The 18,468-nt window shown below is 39.4% G+C and overlaps 1 protein-coding gene across 1 annotated transcript in view; it reads left to right on the forward strand.

Annotated features, from left to right (window-relative positions):
- MELTF (melanotransferrin) overlaps window positions 1-12,339 on the forward strand; it is a 50,868-nt gene extending 38,529 nt beyond the window's left edge. The window contains exons 13-16 of the mRNA XM_072142685.1: window positions 2,105-2,169; window positions 5,191-5,378; window positions 6,588-6,777; window positions 11,283-12,339. Coding sequence (XP_071998786.1) covers window positions 2,105-2,169; window positions 5,191-5,378; window positions 6,588-6,777; window positions 11,283-11,350 — 511 coding nt within the window. The 3' untranslated portion in view covers window positions 11,351-12,339. The remainder of the gene's footprint in view (window positions 1-2,104; window positions 2,170-5,190; window positions 5,379-6,587; window positions 6,778-11,282) is intronic.
- Window positions 12,340-18,468: the final 6,129 nt, after the last annotated feature.

The raw sequence follows: 18,468 nt of genomic DNA on the forward strand, positions 1-18,468 counted from the left end.
AATATTTGAAATACATAAAATAAACTCACATTTAAATTAGTTATGAAAAACAAAATCTCCTTGTAGCTTTTGCTATTAATATCTATTATTTTTTATCAGAAATAATAGAGATTTCACAGAACGTCTCTCTCCTTAAATATGCATATTAGTGATATGTTTAATGTCAAAAATCATCTCTGATGATTAGTAAACTGACAGTGCTAGTCTCTTCTTATAGATACATATGTAACCATGTCCCTGGGTGTTTATCAAAGATACACAGTATAAACTGAGCTTCCTACAGGGATTCAAACATGTCCAGAGCTCTCTTGTTCATGAACTAAAACTTCCTTATTGGACTTCAGGTCTATAAAATTATTTGCTTACGTGTCTTAAACTTTGATGCTCTTAGTCTGAAGTCCAAAAAGAAGTTTTATTAAAGTTAAGGGATGATAGGGCTGAACATTTGTGAAATTATGCTTTTATCGGTTTATTATGTTTTTTGTTCTGGAAAGTGTCATCGATTTGCCAAATAAGTGAAAAAAACCTCCTGATTTTATAATATAAATGGGAAACAACTAACTGAGACACAAAATTCAGGGCAGGTCCTTTTCCTGCCTTATTTTGTGGCACAGACAGTGGCCCACATTTACTAAGGACTTTGTGCCAGTTTTCTGTCAGACTGTGTGGGGCAGATTTTCTTACCCGGTCCATTCGCGATCTCTTCGGTGGATTCGGGTCTGGCCGGGATTCACTAAGGTAGTTCCTCCAACGTCTACCAGGTGGTGCTGCTGCGCTGAAGTTCCCCACGGAATGCACTGATTTTCACCAAGCCGGACCGAGTGAAGGTAAGCGCGAGTCCTGCGTCACTTTTTTTTTTAAATGCGGCGGTTTCTCCGAATCTGTCGGGTTTTCGTTCGGCCACTCCCCCCCGATTTCCGTCGCGTGCATGCCGGCGCCGATGCGCCATAATCCGATCGCGTGCGGCAAAATCCCGGGGTAATTCAGGGGAAATCGGCGTGAATCGGAAATATTCGGGTAGCACGCCAGGAAAACGCAAATCGGGCCCTTAGGAAAATGACCCCCTGTATGTTCTTTTCAGTGCAAACTGCTTGCACAGGTATTTAAGAAGTGTCTAAGACACATTTCTGGCACCCCCGCCACAACACTATACCCGATGCGACCCAATTTCTGCGATGAAGGGGGCGTTCTGGTGCTCTGTCGGACCAAGCACCACATTTAACATGCAAAGTCTGACAAATTTGTGTTGCACTCCCATGTTTAAGGTGCACCAGAAGAAAATGATGCACTCTGTTGGGGCAGTACAGGGGGCACCAGATTCATGAAGAATGGAAGACACAAATCATGAATCTGGGGCACACTGCACATAGTACAGACTGCACTGTTCTTCTTATTTCATTGGTATGTGAGCAGATATCACACTCCAATGACAAATACGATACAATAAAACTTTAATAATACCAAATCGGAAATTATTTTCGCCACAGCACAAAAAAAAAAAACTATGAAAACATAAAATGACATACTGAACAAAAGGTACATATGTACATAGCTATATAACAATCAAGCCTTTCGATATCTCATCTCATGACAGACCCAAACCAAAACAGGATATTCCAAAGAACAGACCCCTGGCTGCCGCAGAATCATAAAACATCTTTAGCGATTTACTGTTAACACTAAAAAAGCAAAGTTTACGTGATAAAATAACCATGACTGGCATTTCACTCATCCTTGGGCCTCTTGTTTGCAGCCCTTGAATGCACACATGCATGAGCAGGAGGCCTAAGAGTCTGCATTAATGAGTACAGAGAGAAGAGGTGTTGATTGTCTTTACAGGCTGTCTATAAAAACTGTACCTGATTATTATAGAATTGGTCTCAGCCAGGAAGAGAAAAAACATCTGTACGTGTCCATAAGCATAAATGACTTCATTGAAAAATCACTGATATAAAAAATAATGCCAATGTGAAAGAGCCCTAAGATTGGGTAGTTTTCTGCTGCACTTTTATACATTTGCATACGGTAAACAAGATTTTGTTACTTCTCTGATTTCTACAACAAATACAGAATTTTTGACATTCTTTTCTGTCTCTGCCTACAGGTGTCTGGTTGAAGTCGGAGAAGTGGCATTTGTAAAACATAGCACGGTTTTTGAATATTCTGATGGTAATTCTCCCTATCTATGCCTCCCAAAAATGAAAAAGCTATTTATAATTATTAGTGGTGGAGGAGTACAAACATACAAGACTCCCATAGCACTTTACTCAGGTCCATTTGTCACTCAGAGCTTTAATGGAAACTCCAAAGATCAGTTTATAGCCCTTGAAATTCTGTGATTCTGGAAAGAAATATCTACTGTCTGAGCTCTTGACCACAATGTAATTAGAGGGACAGACAGAAATAGCAATGCGATACAGTTGAAGACACTTTAATAGTGTTGTGCAATAAGTCCTTTACATCTTTTTAAAGGGTATCTTGGGGTTAAATAATTTAGCAGCACTTTTTAGAATAGATAAATGTCAAATTGTCAGACACTGAGTAAATAATGTAGAAGTTGTGTTTGCTATTGCCAATGACTTGAGTTAAACTGAACTTCAACGTGCCACTTGACCAGATGTACCTGATGTCTTAGCGGAAGAGGTGGTGATCATTGGAGTTTGCTGCAAAACAGCCAGTTACGGTTGTAGGGAAAACTGGACGCCCACCAACCTGGGAGGAAGGGGTGGTTGCTCCATGCAGCACTATTGTAGTGTATCTCCTATTTGTTTGAGCTCAGGGGTTAGACCACTATTTGTTATCAGTCTTGTCAAAATCAATAGAGACAAACAAGTTGTATTAACACTTATCCAGTTATCAAGGGATTTTGGGACAATTTCTTTGCTGAAAATAATAGACTCACCAATAGCACTTTGTCGCCTGTTTCCAGATAGAAAAAAAGTAAAGATTTGAGAACAGAAAAAAAAATATTAAATGGGTCAGTCCATTAGTTTATATATTGATGGTCCGTATTAGAAATGGCATCAATACAAATAGGTGGTGGTGGTGAGGTGACTTCTGCTCCCTGCAGCTGTTCCAGTTCTGCAAAACACAGAAAACTGAGCAGAAAGTGTCCATTCTATAACACTTCACTACACAAAGCACAGTGCCAGGCTGGAACCGATGATCAGTGGGTCAGTATTCGTCACCCCGACGGTGCAGTCACACGTTTCCTGGGGACGGGCCTTGTAAATGCAATGCAGGAGCCACATGTGACTGCACCCTTACAGGTGACAAATTGATTGCATATACTTTAAAAAAACATAAATATACATTTTCAAAGGGGATCTTTCAGCAACTTCAATAATCCCAACTCTTATCATTCTGTGATAAGTAATGTATTAGCATAATATTAGTGTAGTTTCAGTGCCCAATATTTTTACTATGCTCCATGATATGGGTGGTCCCAGGAAGGAGCACACAATCTAGGACCACCCAGTAAAGACATTGGTTGCTCAGGAAAGTTGGAGGCTACAGAAGGAATTTCAACTATGCTGGAATCAGTGAGGCATCAGCTTTTGTAGTACATGGAAATAGTAAAAATCTCTTTTATAAAAGATATTACATTTGTTATGTATATAGTCAAAGTTAGGACTTTACTGGTATACACACATGGACATGTTGGTATTTAATGAAAGAAAAACCCACAATGGTCACAGAAAAACTTGAATCTTACAAAAGTAAAAATAAATTACATTTCTATAAAAATGAACAAATGAAAGGCAGACTTCTTTTTAACCGAACTTCAACAGAATTTTTAAAGACATAAAACTCACGAGTTTGAGGCAATCACTGAAAGCAAATGATTTGTGTAATGGTCAATGAGACTTCTGCCCCTCTCAGCAGGTCTTGGGCCACTCCTCATGAGCAAACTCCACCAGTTGTCTGAGTTTTGAAGGGGGCATTTTCCAGATATGCTTCGTTTTTCCATCTGTCAACATAAAGCTGATGTGCCTTGAAACATCTCATTTGTCCATTTGAGATTCTTCCAGGAGCTTTGTACTTTTGCAAAATCCAGTGTTGTTTTTTTATTATTTGCTTTGACCAGTGTTGCCCTCCTTGGTCGTCTCCCATTAAATCCACTTTGGCTCAAGCAACAATAGATGGTGCGATCTGACACTGATGTTCCTTGACTTTGAAGTGCACCTTCAATTTCTTTAGAAGTTTTTCCTGTTTTTATCTGTTTCCATTCCTTTTTTTGGTCTCTTTGATTTGTCAGGAATTTACCTCATGCGGCAAAGTCCAGGGAGGTCTGCTACTGTTCCATAGATCTTAAATTTCTGAATAAAATGTCACAGGAACATCAAGCTGCTTGGAGATATCATGCCAGAAATCATGAATCGGTCGCTTCCCTGCACTGGCCCGACAGAATTCACCATCTTTTTTGTGGTGCACCTTTAACATACGGCGTGCAACACAATTTGCAAGTTAAATATGGTGCACAGTCTGAATTGGGTGCAGCTGTGCCACAAAAGGGTCATGTGCTACACAGTAGCGGTACAGACACTTCTTAAATAGCTGTGCAAGGCGTTTTAGGCTAGAAGAACGTGCATAGTCCGTCAAAAGGGCACCCCGCAACCTTAAGTAAATGTGCCCAAGTTGGTAGCTGTAGCCTTATATACAGGCCTGCTGACTGATTACAAGACTGTCGTCACCTGTGATGCTAATTAGTGGACACACCTTAATTTGACATGTCCCTTTGCGCATATATTTTTCAGGGTGTGTCACACGTTCAGTTTTTCAGATGCAGTTTTTGATGCCCAAACCTAGAATGGAGAAAAAGAAGGAGGAGGAGCAGCACCTTATAATTTTTTGTCTCAACCCATTATCATCCACACCTGCTTATGGCTTCAAAAACTACATTTGAAAAAATCTTTGACCGCACCCTCAGGGGTACCATCATTTCTACCCAGGACTGTTTCATGATTTTAATAAAAAAAAAAAAATCTGTTGAAACATGGTTGAAAAGCAATGTCCATCTTTCATTTGTTAATTTTCATAGAAATTTAATTTATTTTTACTAGTCAAATTCAAGTTATTTCTGTGACCGTTGTGGGATTTTCTTTCATTAAACGAGGGGTACCAACAATTTTGTCCATGTGTGTATAATGGAGAGAAATGCATTCCACATATGTTTATTTGCTCCTCTAGGAAACAGTACAGAAGAGTGGACAAAGAATTTAAAATCTTCTGACTTTCAGTTGCTATGTCCAAATGGTGCCAGGGCAGAGGTGAATCAGTATGCCGACTGTAACTGGGCCCAAGTCCCTGCACATGCAGTTATGGTTCATCCAGAGATGAATATACATGCATTGTATGGTCTTCTGGATAAGGCTCAGGTAAGGATTATACTCATTTACTCACTATCCTAACTATTGTCAGAATCTGATTGATCCCTCTATGTATGGTCAATTATATTTTCTGCTATTTCTAATAATTGTACAATCTTGTCTCCTCCAGCTTATATCAATATATGAGTATATTTATGTGCAATGTTAGACAGAAAATTGGCAGTCAGTTTAATAAATCTGGCCCAATGCTAACATTTTAACAGCTGTTGTGTTGTGTTTCAAAATGCAATGTTAACAGCTTGTGTGAACGCAGCCTTATCATTGTGTTACCATTTGCGTTTTGTAAATGCAAATATTAACAGCAATGTAATTAGACAAATCTCCTCTCGTCAGCTCCTCATAAAATTTGAGGGAAAACAAGGTGGTTTTAATAGTTCCATTTTATTGAAAATAATTGGAGGAGCATGTGTGTGTATACATATACAATTAGATTATTAGATTTTTTTAAAAACTGAGCTTACTGCATAGGATAACTATTGAGTTGTTTCTATAGCTTAGGTCAGTGATGGCGAACCTTTTAGAGGCCGAGTGCCCAAACTACAACAAAGACCCGCTTATTTATCGCAAAGTGCCAACACAGAAATTTAATTTGTGATTTATACTCCCTTCTCTGTCACAGTTTTCATTGATACCAGCCCCTAAGGACACCAATAAAGCAGAAAATAGTCCTAGGTACAGCTGTCACTTTAAAATATCTCTGTGCACAGCAAGTCCTGGGCTGTCTGGGACTGCAGGAAGATACCTGGAGTCATCTCTGGTGATGGCCTGAGTGCCCACAGAAAGGGCTCAGAGTGCCACCTCTGGCACCAGTGCCATAGGTTAGCCATCACTGGCTTAGGTCATTATGCATTTAGCTATACAGAATGTTTTTTATTCATTTATTTTTTACTGTACAGTGCAAGCGGCCTTGAGGCCTGGACTAATATAAACTATGGGGAGACCTTTTCGCTCTCTATCTACACATATCATTTGTAAACCTATCTTTAGCATAATCCTTCATAGAGGTTTTTACTTCTGTAATAATTGTGCACATTAATATTTTAGGACATGTGTTGTAGTTTCACTTGACAGAACCTAAAATTGACTTTTGTGCTATTAAATATTTAACCTCTTTAATATAAGAGAGATTGTTTGATTTACTTATAAGTGTGCACATGGCATATATAACTTTGTATGATTGGTGTATTTTCATCACAGGATTATTACGGGAGTGACAGTACAGATGGATTCAAAATGTTTAACTCTTCAGTTTATAATAAAAATGATCTCATCTTTAAGGATTCTACCAATAAGATTGTCCCTGTCAAAGAAAAGAAATCATATCAACAATGGCTTGGTAGAAATTATATTGACTCTTTAGAGGGTTCACAATGTTCATCTAGTGAAGGTAAGAAATGTGTGTAATATACACCTAACAAAAATGTATACTGAATAAGAAAATATGTTTAACCCCTTAACGCTCTGCGCCGTAGCTCTACGGCGCAGAGGTATAAGGAGTGTATGAAGAGGGCTCACGGGCTGAGTCCTCTTCATACAAAGGTGGGGGGTTTTGCATTTTGCAGAAAACCCCCACCGCTAATAACCGCGGTCGGTGCTTGCCGCCGGCAAAGTCGCCGGCGGCGTTTAAAAAACGCGATCGCCGCGCCCCCGAACGTCATCGGGGGGCGGCGATCGGTTACCATGGTAGCCTTGGGTCTTCTTTTGACACGAGGCTACATGGCTTCTGCAGTTTCGTTACAATGAGCCAGTGGCTCATTTTAATGAATGTGCTGCAAAAATGCCATATATTGCAATACAGAAGTATTGCAGTATATGGTAGGAGCGATCTGACTATCTAGGGTTAATGTACCCTAGATGGTCTAAAAAATAGTGAAAAAAAAAGTTTAAAAAATAAAAAAATTAATAAAATATTAAAAGTTCAAATCACCCCCCTTTCCCTAGAACCGATATAAAACATAATAAACAGTAAAAATCACAAACATATTAGGTATCGCCCCGTCCCAAATTGCCCGATCTATCAAAATATAAAAACGGTTATGGGTGGCGGTGACCTCCGAGGCGGGAAATGGCGCCCAAATGTCAGAAATGCGACTTTTACACTTTTTTACATAACATAAAAAATTAAATAAAAAATGATCAAAATGTCGCACAGACCTCAAAATGGTAGCAATAAAAACGTCGCCTCATTTCGCAAAAAATGACCCCTCACACATCTCCGTGCACCAAAGTATGAAAAAGTTATTAGCGTCAGAAGATGGCAAAAAAATTTTTTTTCTTTTTTGTACACATTAGTTTAATTTTTGAAAATGTATTAAAACACAATAAAACCTATATAAATTTGGTATCACCGCGATCGCATCGAACCAAAGAATAAAGCTGAGGTGTTATTTTGAGTGCACAGTCAAAGTCGAAAAAACTGAGCCCACAAGAACGTGACTTTTTTTTCAATTTTTCCACATTTGGAATTTTTTTTTCAGCTTCGCAGTACACGGCATGTTAAAATAAATAACATTACGGGAAAGTAAAATTTGTTACGCACAAAATAAGCCCTCACACAGGTCTGTACACGTAAAAATGAAAAAGTTATGGATTTTTGAAGTTCGAGAGCGAGAAATGAGCCGAAAAACCCTGCGTCCTTAAGGGGTTAAACCTTAGTTTTGAAGAGTAGGGAAATGGTAATACAGAAGAAAAATTTTAAGTGGTTTTCCAATTGGGCACATTTATGAAGTGCACGGCAAACTGCACTAAATGCAGTTTGCCTGTGTATAGTGCATGGTGCGCCAGATTCAGGATTTCTGAGGCACGTTCTTCATGAATCCGGCGCTCCCTGCACTGCCCTGACAGAGTGCACCAACTTCTTTTGGTGCACCTTTAACATAGGGCTCGCAACACAATTCTGTCAGACATTGCATTATAAATCTGGCCAAACCAAACGAGAATTTTTGCTATAGAATTGCTAGGTTCAAAAAACACATAGATACCATGGAACATATAGAAAGCACTCAAACCAAAAGAAGAAGAGGTTCGACAAAAGATTAGTCAAATATTAATACATTTTGTTGTAGAAAAAATCTAATAAAAAGATTACAAATATGTACATACTGATGGACAACTGTGCACAGGAAAAATATGCCCCGGCACTAGACAGCGTGGGCTAGAGCTATATACAACATTTTGCACAATGGCAACATCCAAGCTGCATGATGAGATTGCTGGCATTAAATATCATGCAGACACGGGTGAGAGGTATGTACCAAAAACCTAGGGTGGGATTTGTACACAACATAGACACAGGAAAGAATATATACAAGTGTATGGGAACAAAATAAACTGTTGGTGATCATAAAATAAACAGGGAAGTCCAAATATCCTCACCCATAATGAGAATGAGCCCCACGCTGACCCCAATGCACGTTTCAGCTGTCAAGCCTTCATCTGGGGGTGATGAAGGCTTGACAGCTGAAACGTGCGTCGGGGTCAGCGTGGGGCTCATTCTCATTATGGGTGAGGATATTTGGACTTCCCTGTTTACTTTATGTTCCTATACACTTGTATTTGTTTCTTTCTACCTCTCACCCGTGTCTGCATGATATTTAATGCCAGCAACCTCATCATGCAGCTTGGATGTTGCCATTGTGCTAAATGTTGTATATAGCTCTAGCCCACGCTGTCTAGTGCCGGGGCATACTTTTCCTGTGCACAGTTGTCCATCAGTATGTACATATTTGTAATCTTTTTATTAGATTTTTTTCTACAATAAAATGTATTAATATTTGACTGATCTTTTGTGGAACCTCTTCTTCTTTTGGTTTGATTATAAATCTGGCGCACGGTCCGACTGAGGACTGGAACACCCCCTAATCTGTGTCACATGGTGGCTAGTGAAGATGCCCCATAAAAGGGTCATAATTGTGGTGCTGACACTTCTTAAATACCTGTGCAAGCAGTTTGCACCTAAAAGAACGTGCAACCCTTTGTAAATGTGCCCCAATATATAATTAAAAGGGCTCCACAGAAGTCTCCTAACCTATGGGCTACTCCATTACCAGTGCTCTCTGTGCCTAATGAATTTCCTAGAAGTCTTCCAATACCACAGGAAAACATAGGACAGGCTTCTCAAATAACCACTGAAGGAGGCAGGTAACATGGCCAGCCAGTGATTGTCTGAGCTGCCTCCATAGTGGTTCCAGGGTTGTCTGGAGACACTCCATTTTGTCCAGAGAACAAGAGCAGTGCAGCAGGGACCAGGACCTTGACCATTTTACGTTATAGAACACTGTCATTTTGTGGAGACACTTTGAATGCCTTGCCCTGCCATTATCATGATATAAGTTAACATCTCAGATCTTCCTTTAAAAGAATGCGTTTTTGGTAGTATGGGTGGGCAGAACTAGAGTCACATACTGCAGCCAGGGATTGTTTCTGCACCCTGAGGCCAAATGCACACAACACTTAAATGGGCCAAAACTGGCCTAGTGCATAACACAAGTCAATGGCAGCCATGAACTAGCTGCTGTTTTTGCAGCTAGCTCACAGCCCCCATTTACAGTCATGTGCAGGAGGCCTAAGACCACGTTCATGCAATGTTTTTACATAGCATTTATAATATATCAAAAAGGGTTAACAATGCATTTAGTGTGAACCTAATGTAAATGCTATATTAACCTAACGTAAACGTTGAAAGAGATTTTGGTAAGGTGTATGCAAACACATACTTAATTGGCACACAATGGACACTGTCATTTCAATTCCCAAAGGAGTTCTTAGTATCATTAATTAGGTGCTGCAGCAGTGTAAAGGACAATCACGAAATAATTAGGTGTCTCAACAACACGCTTCGACATTGGAAGGATTTCTTCTTCAGATGTTTAGCCAGTATAATGAAGTCTGGAAAGTACTTCTTAATCAATTAGGGAGGGAATAATACAATAGCAGGCAAAATATTTTAGACGGCTCAGTTATTTTCAGGCAATGCAGGGCATTATGAAGTTTAACTTTAACCTCTCTTGGTCCGAGATAGGGCCGCAGTTTTCACCTGACAGGTTCCCTTAAAATAGAGAGTTCTCCATAATACTTTTCAAAAAGACAAGGATCATCCAGCCATATTTTATTCTTCCATATAAAAAATCATTCTCCTAAACAATAAATGCATTGTAACGGGTGCGTTTTGAGCCCTCACATAGGCCAGTACATTTGTGCATAGTGGTGGCTTTTCTTTTCCTAAAGCGGCACAGCCATGAAACTTGGAGGAGGGGGGTAAGCTGTAAGGGAGCCTGTCTCTTACAGTTCTCCATAGGTTGATTTACCTAGCGAGTACATCCTCTTATCCATCTAACTATTTGCATACATGCAGGAAAAAGCAGCACTCCAGTCAGGCCAAGATAGTCCTTTTATTTCATATTGTACAGCAGCAACATTTTTCAAGTTTCCAAAACATCTCTGCTGTACAATATGGAATAGAGGGACCACTTGTACCACTATCATGGCCTGACTGGAGTGCTGCTTTTTTTCTGTATGTATTTATAAATAACATATCCAAATAAGTTTTCTAGGATGGAACAAGAAAAACCACACCTCTTTTGCTACCTTTGTAAGGCAGAACAGCCCTATACACACCACACGCCTGCAAGGCGGCCTCCGTAAGGAGAACTCTTACTCCCTGATCTTTATAAAGGAAATGATGACTGGCCCTAAAAGGCTTGCACCCATATATTTATTTTTCTGTGCTGCTAAGACTTTCCTTCAGTATCAATTTGCATATCCTTCACGTAGCTTTCAATTGTATCCTACATTAGCAAGTTAATATTAAAGCATTTTGTGAAGTGCATGAAAATTAATTAGATATGTGATAGAAATGGCATCATTTCATTATTTTCTTTCTTTCTCTTACAGCTATAACTCCAGTAAGCACTGTGTTATTGCTAATTAGCAACATCCTACTAATTAAGTTTTATGCATAATTACTGAGTCTTCAAGATGCCTTTGGAAATTGCAGCGCTGTAAACATAGTGATTTTTGCTTCTGCTGAAGACACACAAGTCTATAAATGATGAATGTATTTTTTATGTTGTCCCATAGTCAACATGCTTTATATCTGTGAATTTGTTTCTTAAACAAAAAAAACAACATTTTGCATAAAATAAGCATTACCATTCTGCAGGTATTTTATATATATATATATGTGTGACCTTGCTGAATGTGGGATGTTTATCTTCATTGTTTACAATTGCAACAACAGTGACTTTGTGGCTTATTACTTATTAGATTACAGTGTTTATTGTCAAAGAGAGGAATGCTAAATTGCCACAATTGCAGTAATAGTAAAATAAGAATCATAGGGACAGTATCCTAGGCACATGTTGTGACCTGTACAGAGGTCATTTTGCAGGGAGGGGGACCAGATAAATTATAAGCATCCAGAGCAATGGTGGATAAAAAAAGGAATGGCACCGTTTTTGGGTCCAATGTGAACTAGACAGTTTTTGCCCTCATCTCTCTTAGTCTTTATTTAAATTATGAACATAACTGAATGAGGGATTACATACAAGTAATGTTATCATTTATTATAATTTATACATGTCCACATAAAAGGCATGGGAAAAAACTGAGGTTGTGCCTATTCTGTGGATAATAACTGGGATTACCACACTTTTATATAGTTTACTCTGCTTTTCTGACATGAAAAATTAAAATGAAAATCTGCACAAACACAAATTCTTCATTTATGATGACACTTAAAGTTTAAGCCAAATTGCATACATATAATATAGCAGCAAACTTTGCCATACACTTTATTAACCCCTTCACGCTCCGCGGCGGATATATCCGCCACGGAGCGCAGTGACTTAGCGCTCAGTGGCGGATATATCCGCCACGGCTCCTATGCCGGCTCGGCTCTGGATCAGAGCCGAACCGGCATCGGGAAACACGGGGTGCCGGCTGTAACTAATAGCCGGCACCCCAGTGTAACACCCGCGATCGGAGTTGTCTCCGATCGCGGGTGCTTAACCCGTTAGATGCCGCGGTCAGCGCGACCGCGGCATCTAACAAGTATCTGGGGGGTCTTTCCCCCACGATCGGCCCCCCCGAACCGTTTTCGGGGGGCGCCGATCGTTGCTATAGTAACTCTGGGGTCCGATCTGGACCCCAGAGTTACTAGTAAGAATTGCCAGTAAGATGGCGTCTGTGACGTCATCTTACTGGCAAAGTGCCAGCCTATGCAAGTGCATAGGCTGACACTGATAATACTCTGCAATACATGAGTATTGCAGAATATTATCATGAAGAAGCAATCAGAAGATTGCTTGTTCATATCCCATGGTATAAAAGTGAAAAAGTAAAAAAAAAAGTTATTCAATAAAAAAATAAAGTCATAAATCACTAAAAATGCCCCAAACCCCCAAAACATATAAAGAGACATATAACTCAAAAAAAAAGTCTAAATCATAACACAAACCCCACATATATAGTATCACCGCGTCCGTAACAACCCGTAGAATAAAAGTAAATCATTATTGAACCCCCACGATAAACGCCGTAAAAAAAAACTGTTATAAACCCTCCAAAAATTATGATTTTTACCTTTTCAATCCCACAAAAAATGATATAAAATGCGACCAAAAAACCATATGTACTCAGACATGATACTGGTGCAAAGTACAACATGTCCCGCAAAAAACAAGCCATAAACCAGCTCCGTAGCCAAAAACGTAACAAAGTTATGCCACTTGGAAGATGGCAATACAAAAATTATAGATTTTTCCCCACATTAGGGTTTTGTTTGACAAATTTAGTAAAACGTAAGAAAATATATTCATGTCTGGTATCCCCGTAATCGTATCAACCCATAGAATAAAGATAACATGACTATTAGTCTATACGGTGAACACCAAAAAAAAAAAAGTCAAAAATCCAGTACAGAATTGATGCTTTTCTACTCCTGCCCTCAAAAAAAGTTCCTAAATTTTCAACAATAGGTGGTACCAACCCCAAAATGGTAACAATGGAAAAAGCATCTCATCCCGCAAAAAAAATGCCGTCACATGGCCCCAATAACGAAAAAGCGAAAATTTTATAGCCTTCAAAAGGGGCCAATGAGGAAACTAAAATCCTGGCAGCTGCAGCGCCCTCCTTCCCTTCTGCGCCTCGCTGTGCCCCCATAAAACAAGTAACGGCCACATGTGGGGGGTCTTTGTACTCAGGAGAAATTGCAGAACAAATTGTATGGTGGGTTTTCTCTTTTTATATTTTGGAAATGTGTAAATTTTGGTGCTAAATGAACGTATAAGGGAACAATATGACCATTCTAAATTTCACCTCCATTTTGATTCAATTACTATGAAGATCTCAAGGGGTTAACAATCTTCGTAAAAGCTGTTTCTGATAGCTTGAGGGGTGCAGATTTGAAAATGGGTTGGTTATATAGGGGGTTTTGATGCTAAATATGTAAAATTTCATTCAAAACTGTATTTATCCCCAAAATAGTCAATTCTGAAAATCCGGAAAAGCGATATTCTATTTGTAAGCCGCGTGACGTCAAAATAAATTATCCAGATATTTCAGAAATTATGAAAATGTAAAGTAGACAAATGGGAAATGTTATTCAGCAACTTATTTAGCTGGTAAATCTATCTGCCTGAAAACGCAATGATTTAGAATTTCGAAAATGGCAAATTTTTCAAAAAATGTATCATATTTTCTTTTTTTTGTAAATAAACGCAAAACTTATCTGCCAAAATTTACCACTAAAATGAAGTACAACATGTGGGGAAAAAACAATCTCAGAATCGTTTTGATAAGTAACAGTGTTCAAAAGTTATAACCATATAAAGCGAAGCAGGTCAGAATCCAAAAAATCGGGCTGAGCCTTAAGCTGTAAAATGGCTGCGTCCTTAAGGGGTTAAAGAAATATATTGAAAGTCCTTTTTTGCCCCTGCCTTTCTGCCTTATTTAAGTAGTTTGTGTAAATCCACTTTCTAGCCTTGACAGCACCGACAGCTTTGTCTAATGATAAGTGTCTCAAGATTTAACTCTTTACAGGAGTAATCTCTAGGTATGGAAAGAGTTAGTCTTTAGACTCCTTTGCTTATCTATTTGATATATATGGACTGTATAAGACTTTCACTGCAGGGACAGAAAGGACCAAATAATTTTATTTTATAAAGTATGTTGCAAACTTTACAACTATAACCTGAATTATTGATTTCCAAAATTAATAAAAAATATTCCAAAGGGTTCGTTACACTTTAAGCTATAAACTATTGAATAGTACATTTTAAACCGGTTTGGATAGGAATTGTATCTTCTATGTTCAGATGTATGTATGGGTCTATTAAAATGTTGTAGCTGTATTGTGTTTTTTTTTGGTAACATTAGAGAAAACAAACTTTGTTTTATTGATCCACAAATGTGAAATCCAGAATATGTTCACAATATACATCTGATATAGCTAGTTTGGCACTGGAATTCCTTGGGCCCACCAGATAAAATTATTCTGGAGGCCCATCCACCATCCTACCATTAGGAAATAACCCTAGTAGCCTCCAAATTGGCTTGAGATCCTCTGGTATTCTGTTGGGCCAGTCGACACTGGATATAACAATTGAGATGCTTAAAGGGGTATTCCCATTTCAGCAAATTACTGTTATTGTTTGTATGATGAAAAGTTAAACAATTTACTTCCAGTGACAGAAATCTGACCATGGTCACACAGGTGCAGGGCTCGTTATATCACAGAGAGTAATCAGAGCTGTGTGATACTAATGAGCCGTGCATCTGTGTGACCATGGTCAGATTTCTGTCCATTGGAAGTAAACCTAAAATCTTTCTATGGAATGAAAGCAAGCAGAGATCTACAAAAACGTGAGATATTGATACAGAAAGTATATTGGACAACTGTATAACTTTTTATCCTACAAACAATAACAATAATTTGCTGCAATGGGAATACCCCTTTAATTCTAGTGTATTGTTTGAATTTTTGCAGTGCTGTCTTGTTCCTAAGGGTTTACTATTAAAGTGCTATATTTTTCATGTAAAATATGTCTGACAATTTCTTACCATCTAAAATTTCTAGCGAAATGTGCTCAATCATGTAAGAGATTTTCTATCACCTTCCAAATGCATCCTGTCTTGTTGATTTTCCTGAGCTAACATTTTACCATTTTATAATAAACCAGATACAGAAATGCAATATTATGGCCAAAGGAAAAGAGTGAAGGCAGAATTAGAGGTTAGATAATCAGGTTACTAAAGACAGCTCTCCAAAATAGTTACGGTATATACTCGAGTATAAGCCGACCCGAGTATAAGCCGAGACCCCTAATTTTACCACCAAAAACTGGGAAAACCTATTGACTCGAGTATAAGCCGAGGGTGGGAAATACATTGGTCACAGACCCCCCCAGTATATAGCCAGCCAGCCCCCTGTAGTATACAGCCTGCCCCCTGTAGTATACAGCCAGCCCAGCCTTCCCCCAGTAGTATACAGCCAGCCCAGCCTGCCCCCAGTAGTATACAGCTTGCCCCCAGTAGTATATAGCTTGCCCCCAGTAGTATAAAGCTTGCCCCCAGTAGTATACAGCCACCCCAGCCTGCCCCCAGTAGTTTACAGCCTGCCCCCAGTAGTATACAGCCAGTCCCCAGTGGTATACAGCTTGCCCCCAGTAGTATACAACATGGCGGCGCCCAGCAGAAGAAAGAAGACGGGCGCGGAAGCCAGAATTATAATGTGGACAGAGAGAAGCTCCCTGGTAACTGACTCCCAGGTTTATTTTAGTGGAAAGGAACATGTATACCTCCTTCTCTATTGATGTCTGTGACTAAATTACTACTGTTATTGCAGCGATTAGCCCCTCATTAGCCCCTTAGGCATTTTGGACATTTCTAATGGGAACATGAGAATACATCTTTCATATGACATATATTTGCACGGACATTTTTTCGGGGGAAATGTTCTCCATATAGATATATATATATTGAGAAAGTAAGAGGTGTCATTTGGGAAAACCGCTATCTGTCCAACAGGCAGATGAAGGGTGTGTGGTAAAAGCCCTGGATTTTTCTGCAGTAACCCAAGGGTTAATGCAGACATGTGGTAAGACCAAACAGATTTCTCCTGCTATGTTGGCCTAGCTAGCATAGACACCTTTGTAATGTCCGTACTGGGCCTGCTTATTATGGAGTAGGGGTAGGCTGGTAGTGGGACTCCTACTCCACCCGGGCTTCGGTCCTGGGTTTCTGTATAGCCCACAGGTGCGGGTCACAGGACTCGTTAGAGCCAGATTTAATCTGCAGGCCAGAAGCAGTAGGAGAGGCACTACCTGGAGAGCTGAAGGCTTAGGCCCCTTCTCCACTGGCGTTTTTCACGCGCGAGTTCTGCGCGTGCATTTGACGCTCAGAACTCGCATTGCACTCTGTCCCATTGTATTCAATGGGTCTTTCTCCATTTGCGTGGTTTTCAACGCGCGTGCTTGCGTTCGTTTGCACGCGCGTCAAAATCGCAGCATGCTCTATTTTTGCGATTCACGCGCATTTTTCACGCACCATTCAAGTCTATGGGGACGTATCAAAAACGCATTGCACTCGCAAACATTGCAAGTGCAATGCGAGTGCAATGCGTTTTAAACGTAAGGGTTGCTAGGTGACCAGTATAACAGTATTTCCCCTGCTCGCGAACGATCATTTAATTAAAAAAACACAATGAAGAACAGTGAAGAATAGAATAAAAACAGTGAACACAGTGAACACAGTGACCACAGGATCATTTAAGATAAAAACACAGTGCAGAACACAGTGCAGAATAGATTACAGATGTTCGGCACATCTGCTTACTTGTCGGGAGATACGCGCGGAGCGGTGCGAACAAAATAGCATGTGAAGAACAATATATATGTGTGTAAAGAACACATTGCAGATGTTTCCATACATCTGCAATGTCTTCTTCACACATATATATTGTTCTTCACATGCTATTTTGTTCGCACCGCTCCGCGCGTATCTCCCGACAAGTAAGCAGATGTGCCGAACATCTGTAATCTATTCTGCACTGTGTTCTGCACTGTGTTTTTATCTTAAATGATCCTGTGGTCACTGTGTTCACTGGTTTTATTCTATTCTTCACTGTTCTTCACATCTGCTAACTTGTCGGGAGATAATATACGCGCGCGGAACAGTGAAGAATAGATCGCAGATGTTTGCAACTTATCAGAAGACATTATTTTTCAATTAAATAAAACATTTTATTCCCGAACCTTGGTCCCTTTGAAAAAGTCCCATTGACTTAAAAAAACGCGCGTGAAAAACGCACCGAAAACGCAAAAAAACGCGAACAAAAATGCAACAAAAACGCAGCAAAAACGTCAGTTTTTCACGCATTGCACCCGCACGTGAAACGCAACGCTAGTGTGCAAGAGGCCTTAGACTGAGTTCATACAGCGAAGGTAACTGAGTGCCTCCTGTACAACTGCTGGCCAAGAGTGTGTGCCAGGCAGCCTGGTACCCGTATAGCTAGGACCTGATATTGAATTAGGCAGTGCCTAGCCGGACAGGATTTATTTTTGTGTTGCTTTAGATGTGCCAAAACCAAGTTTTCTGAAGTGTGAATAAAACACTTTATTTGGACTTTAACCCTGCATGTGTCCCTGCTTCCTGCCTTTGTTGTAAGCAATTATTAAACCAACTTGTATGTAGCAATATAATATAAAAATATCTTATTGTATTAATGTGGATGCATGGAAAGTCGCAATTTCGGCACAAATTGCCATAGAAGGATTACAACAAACAGATATAGGAAAAAGTTTGTAGTTGGTTGCAGAAGAGTTTGCAACTTACAAAAAAAAGAAAGACACAAAAATATCCCACAGACTTCGCGGCCAAATATACCACCCTCTAAGATAAACTGAACAAATCCGAAACATGCAAAAAACAAAAAAATACAGACACAAATGTCCGATCTAAAGATAAATGAGCCCCAATATGTCCTATAATCTACACCATGCCATATTGTTGGGTACTATTAGCAAAGTATGTGTGTTGATTGGATCTTTATAAACATAATTATTATGTTATATCAGGTTGC

The sequence above is a fragment of the Engystomops pustulosus genome, chromosome 3 (genome assembly GCF_040894005.1).
Source record: "Engystomops pustulosus chromosome 3, aEngPut4.maternal, whole genome shotgun sequence".
Taxonomy (NCBI): domain Eukaryota; kingdom Metazoa; phylum Chordata; class Amphibia; order Anura; family Leptodactylidae; genus Engystomops; species Engystomops pustulosus.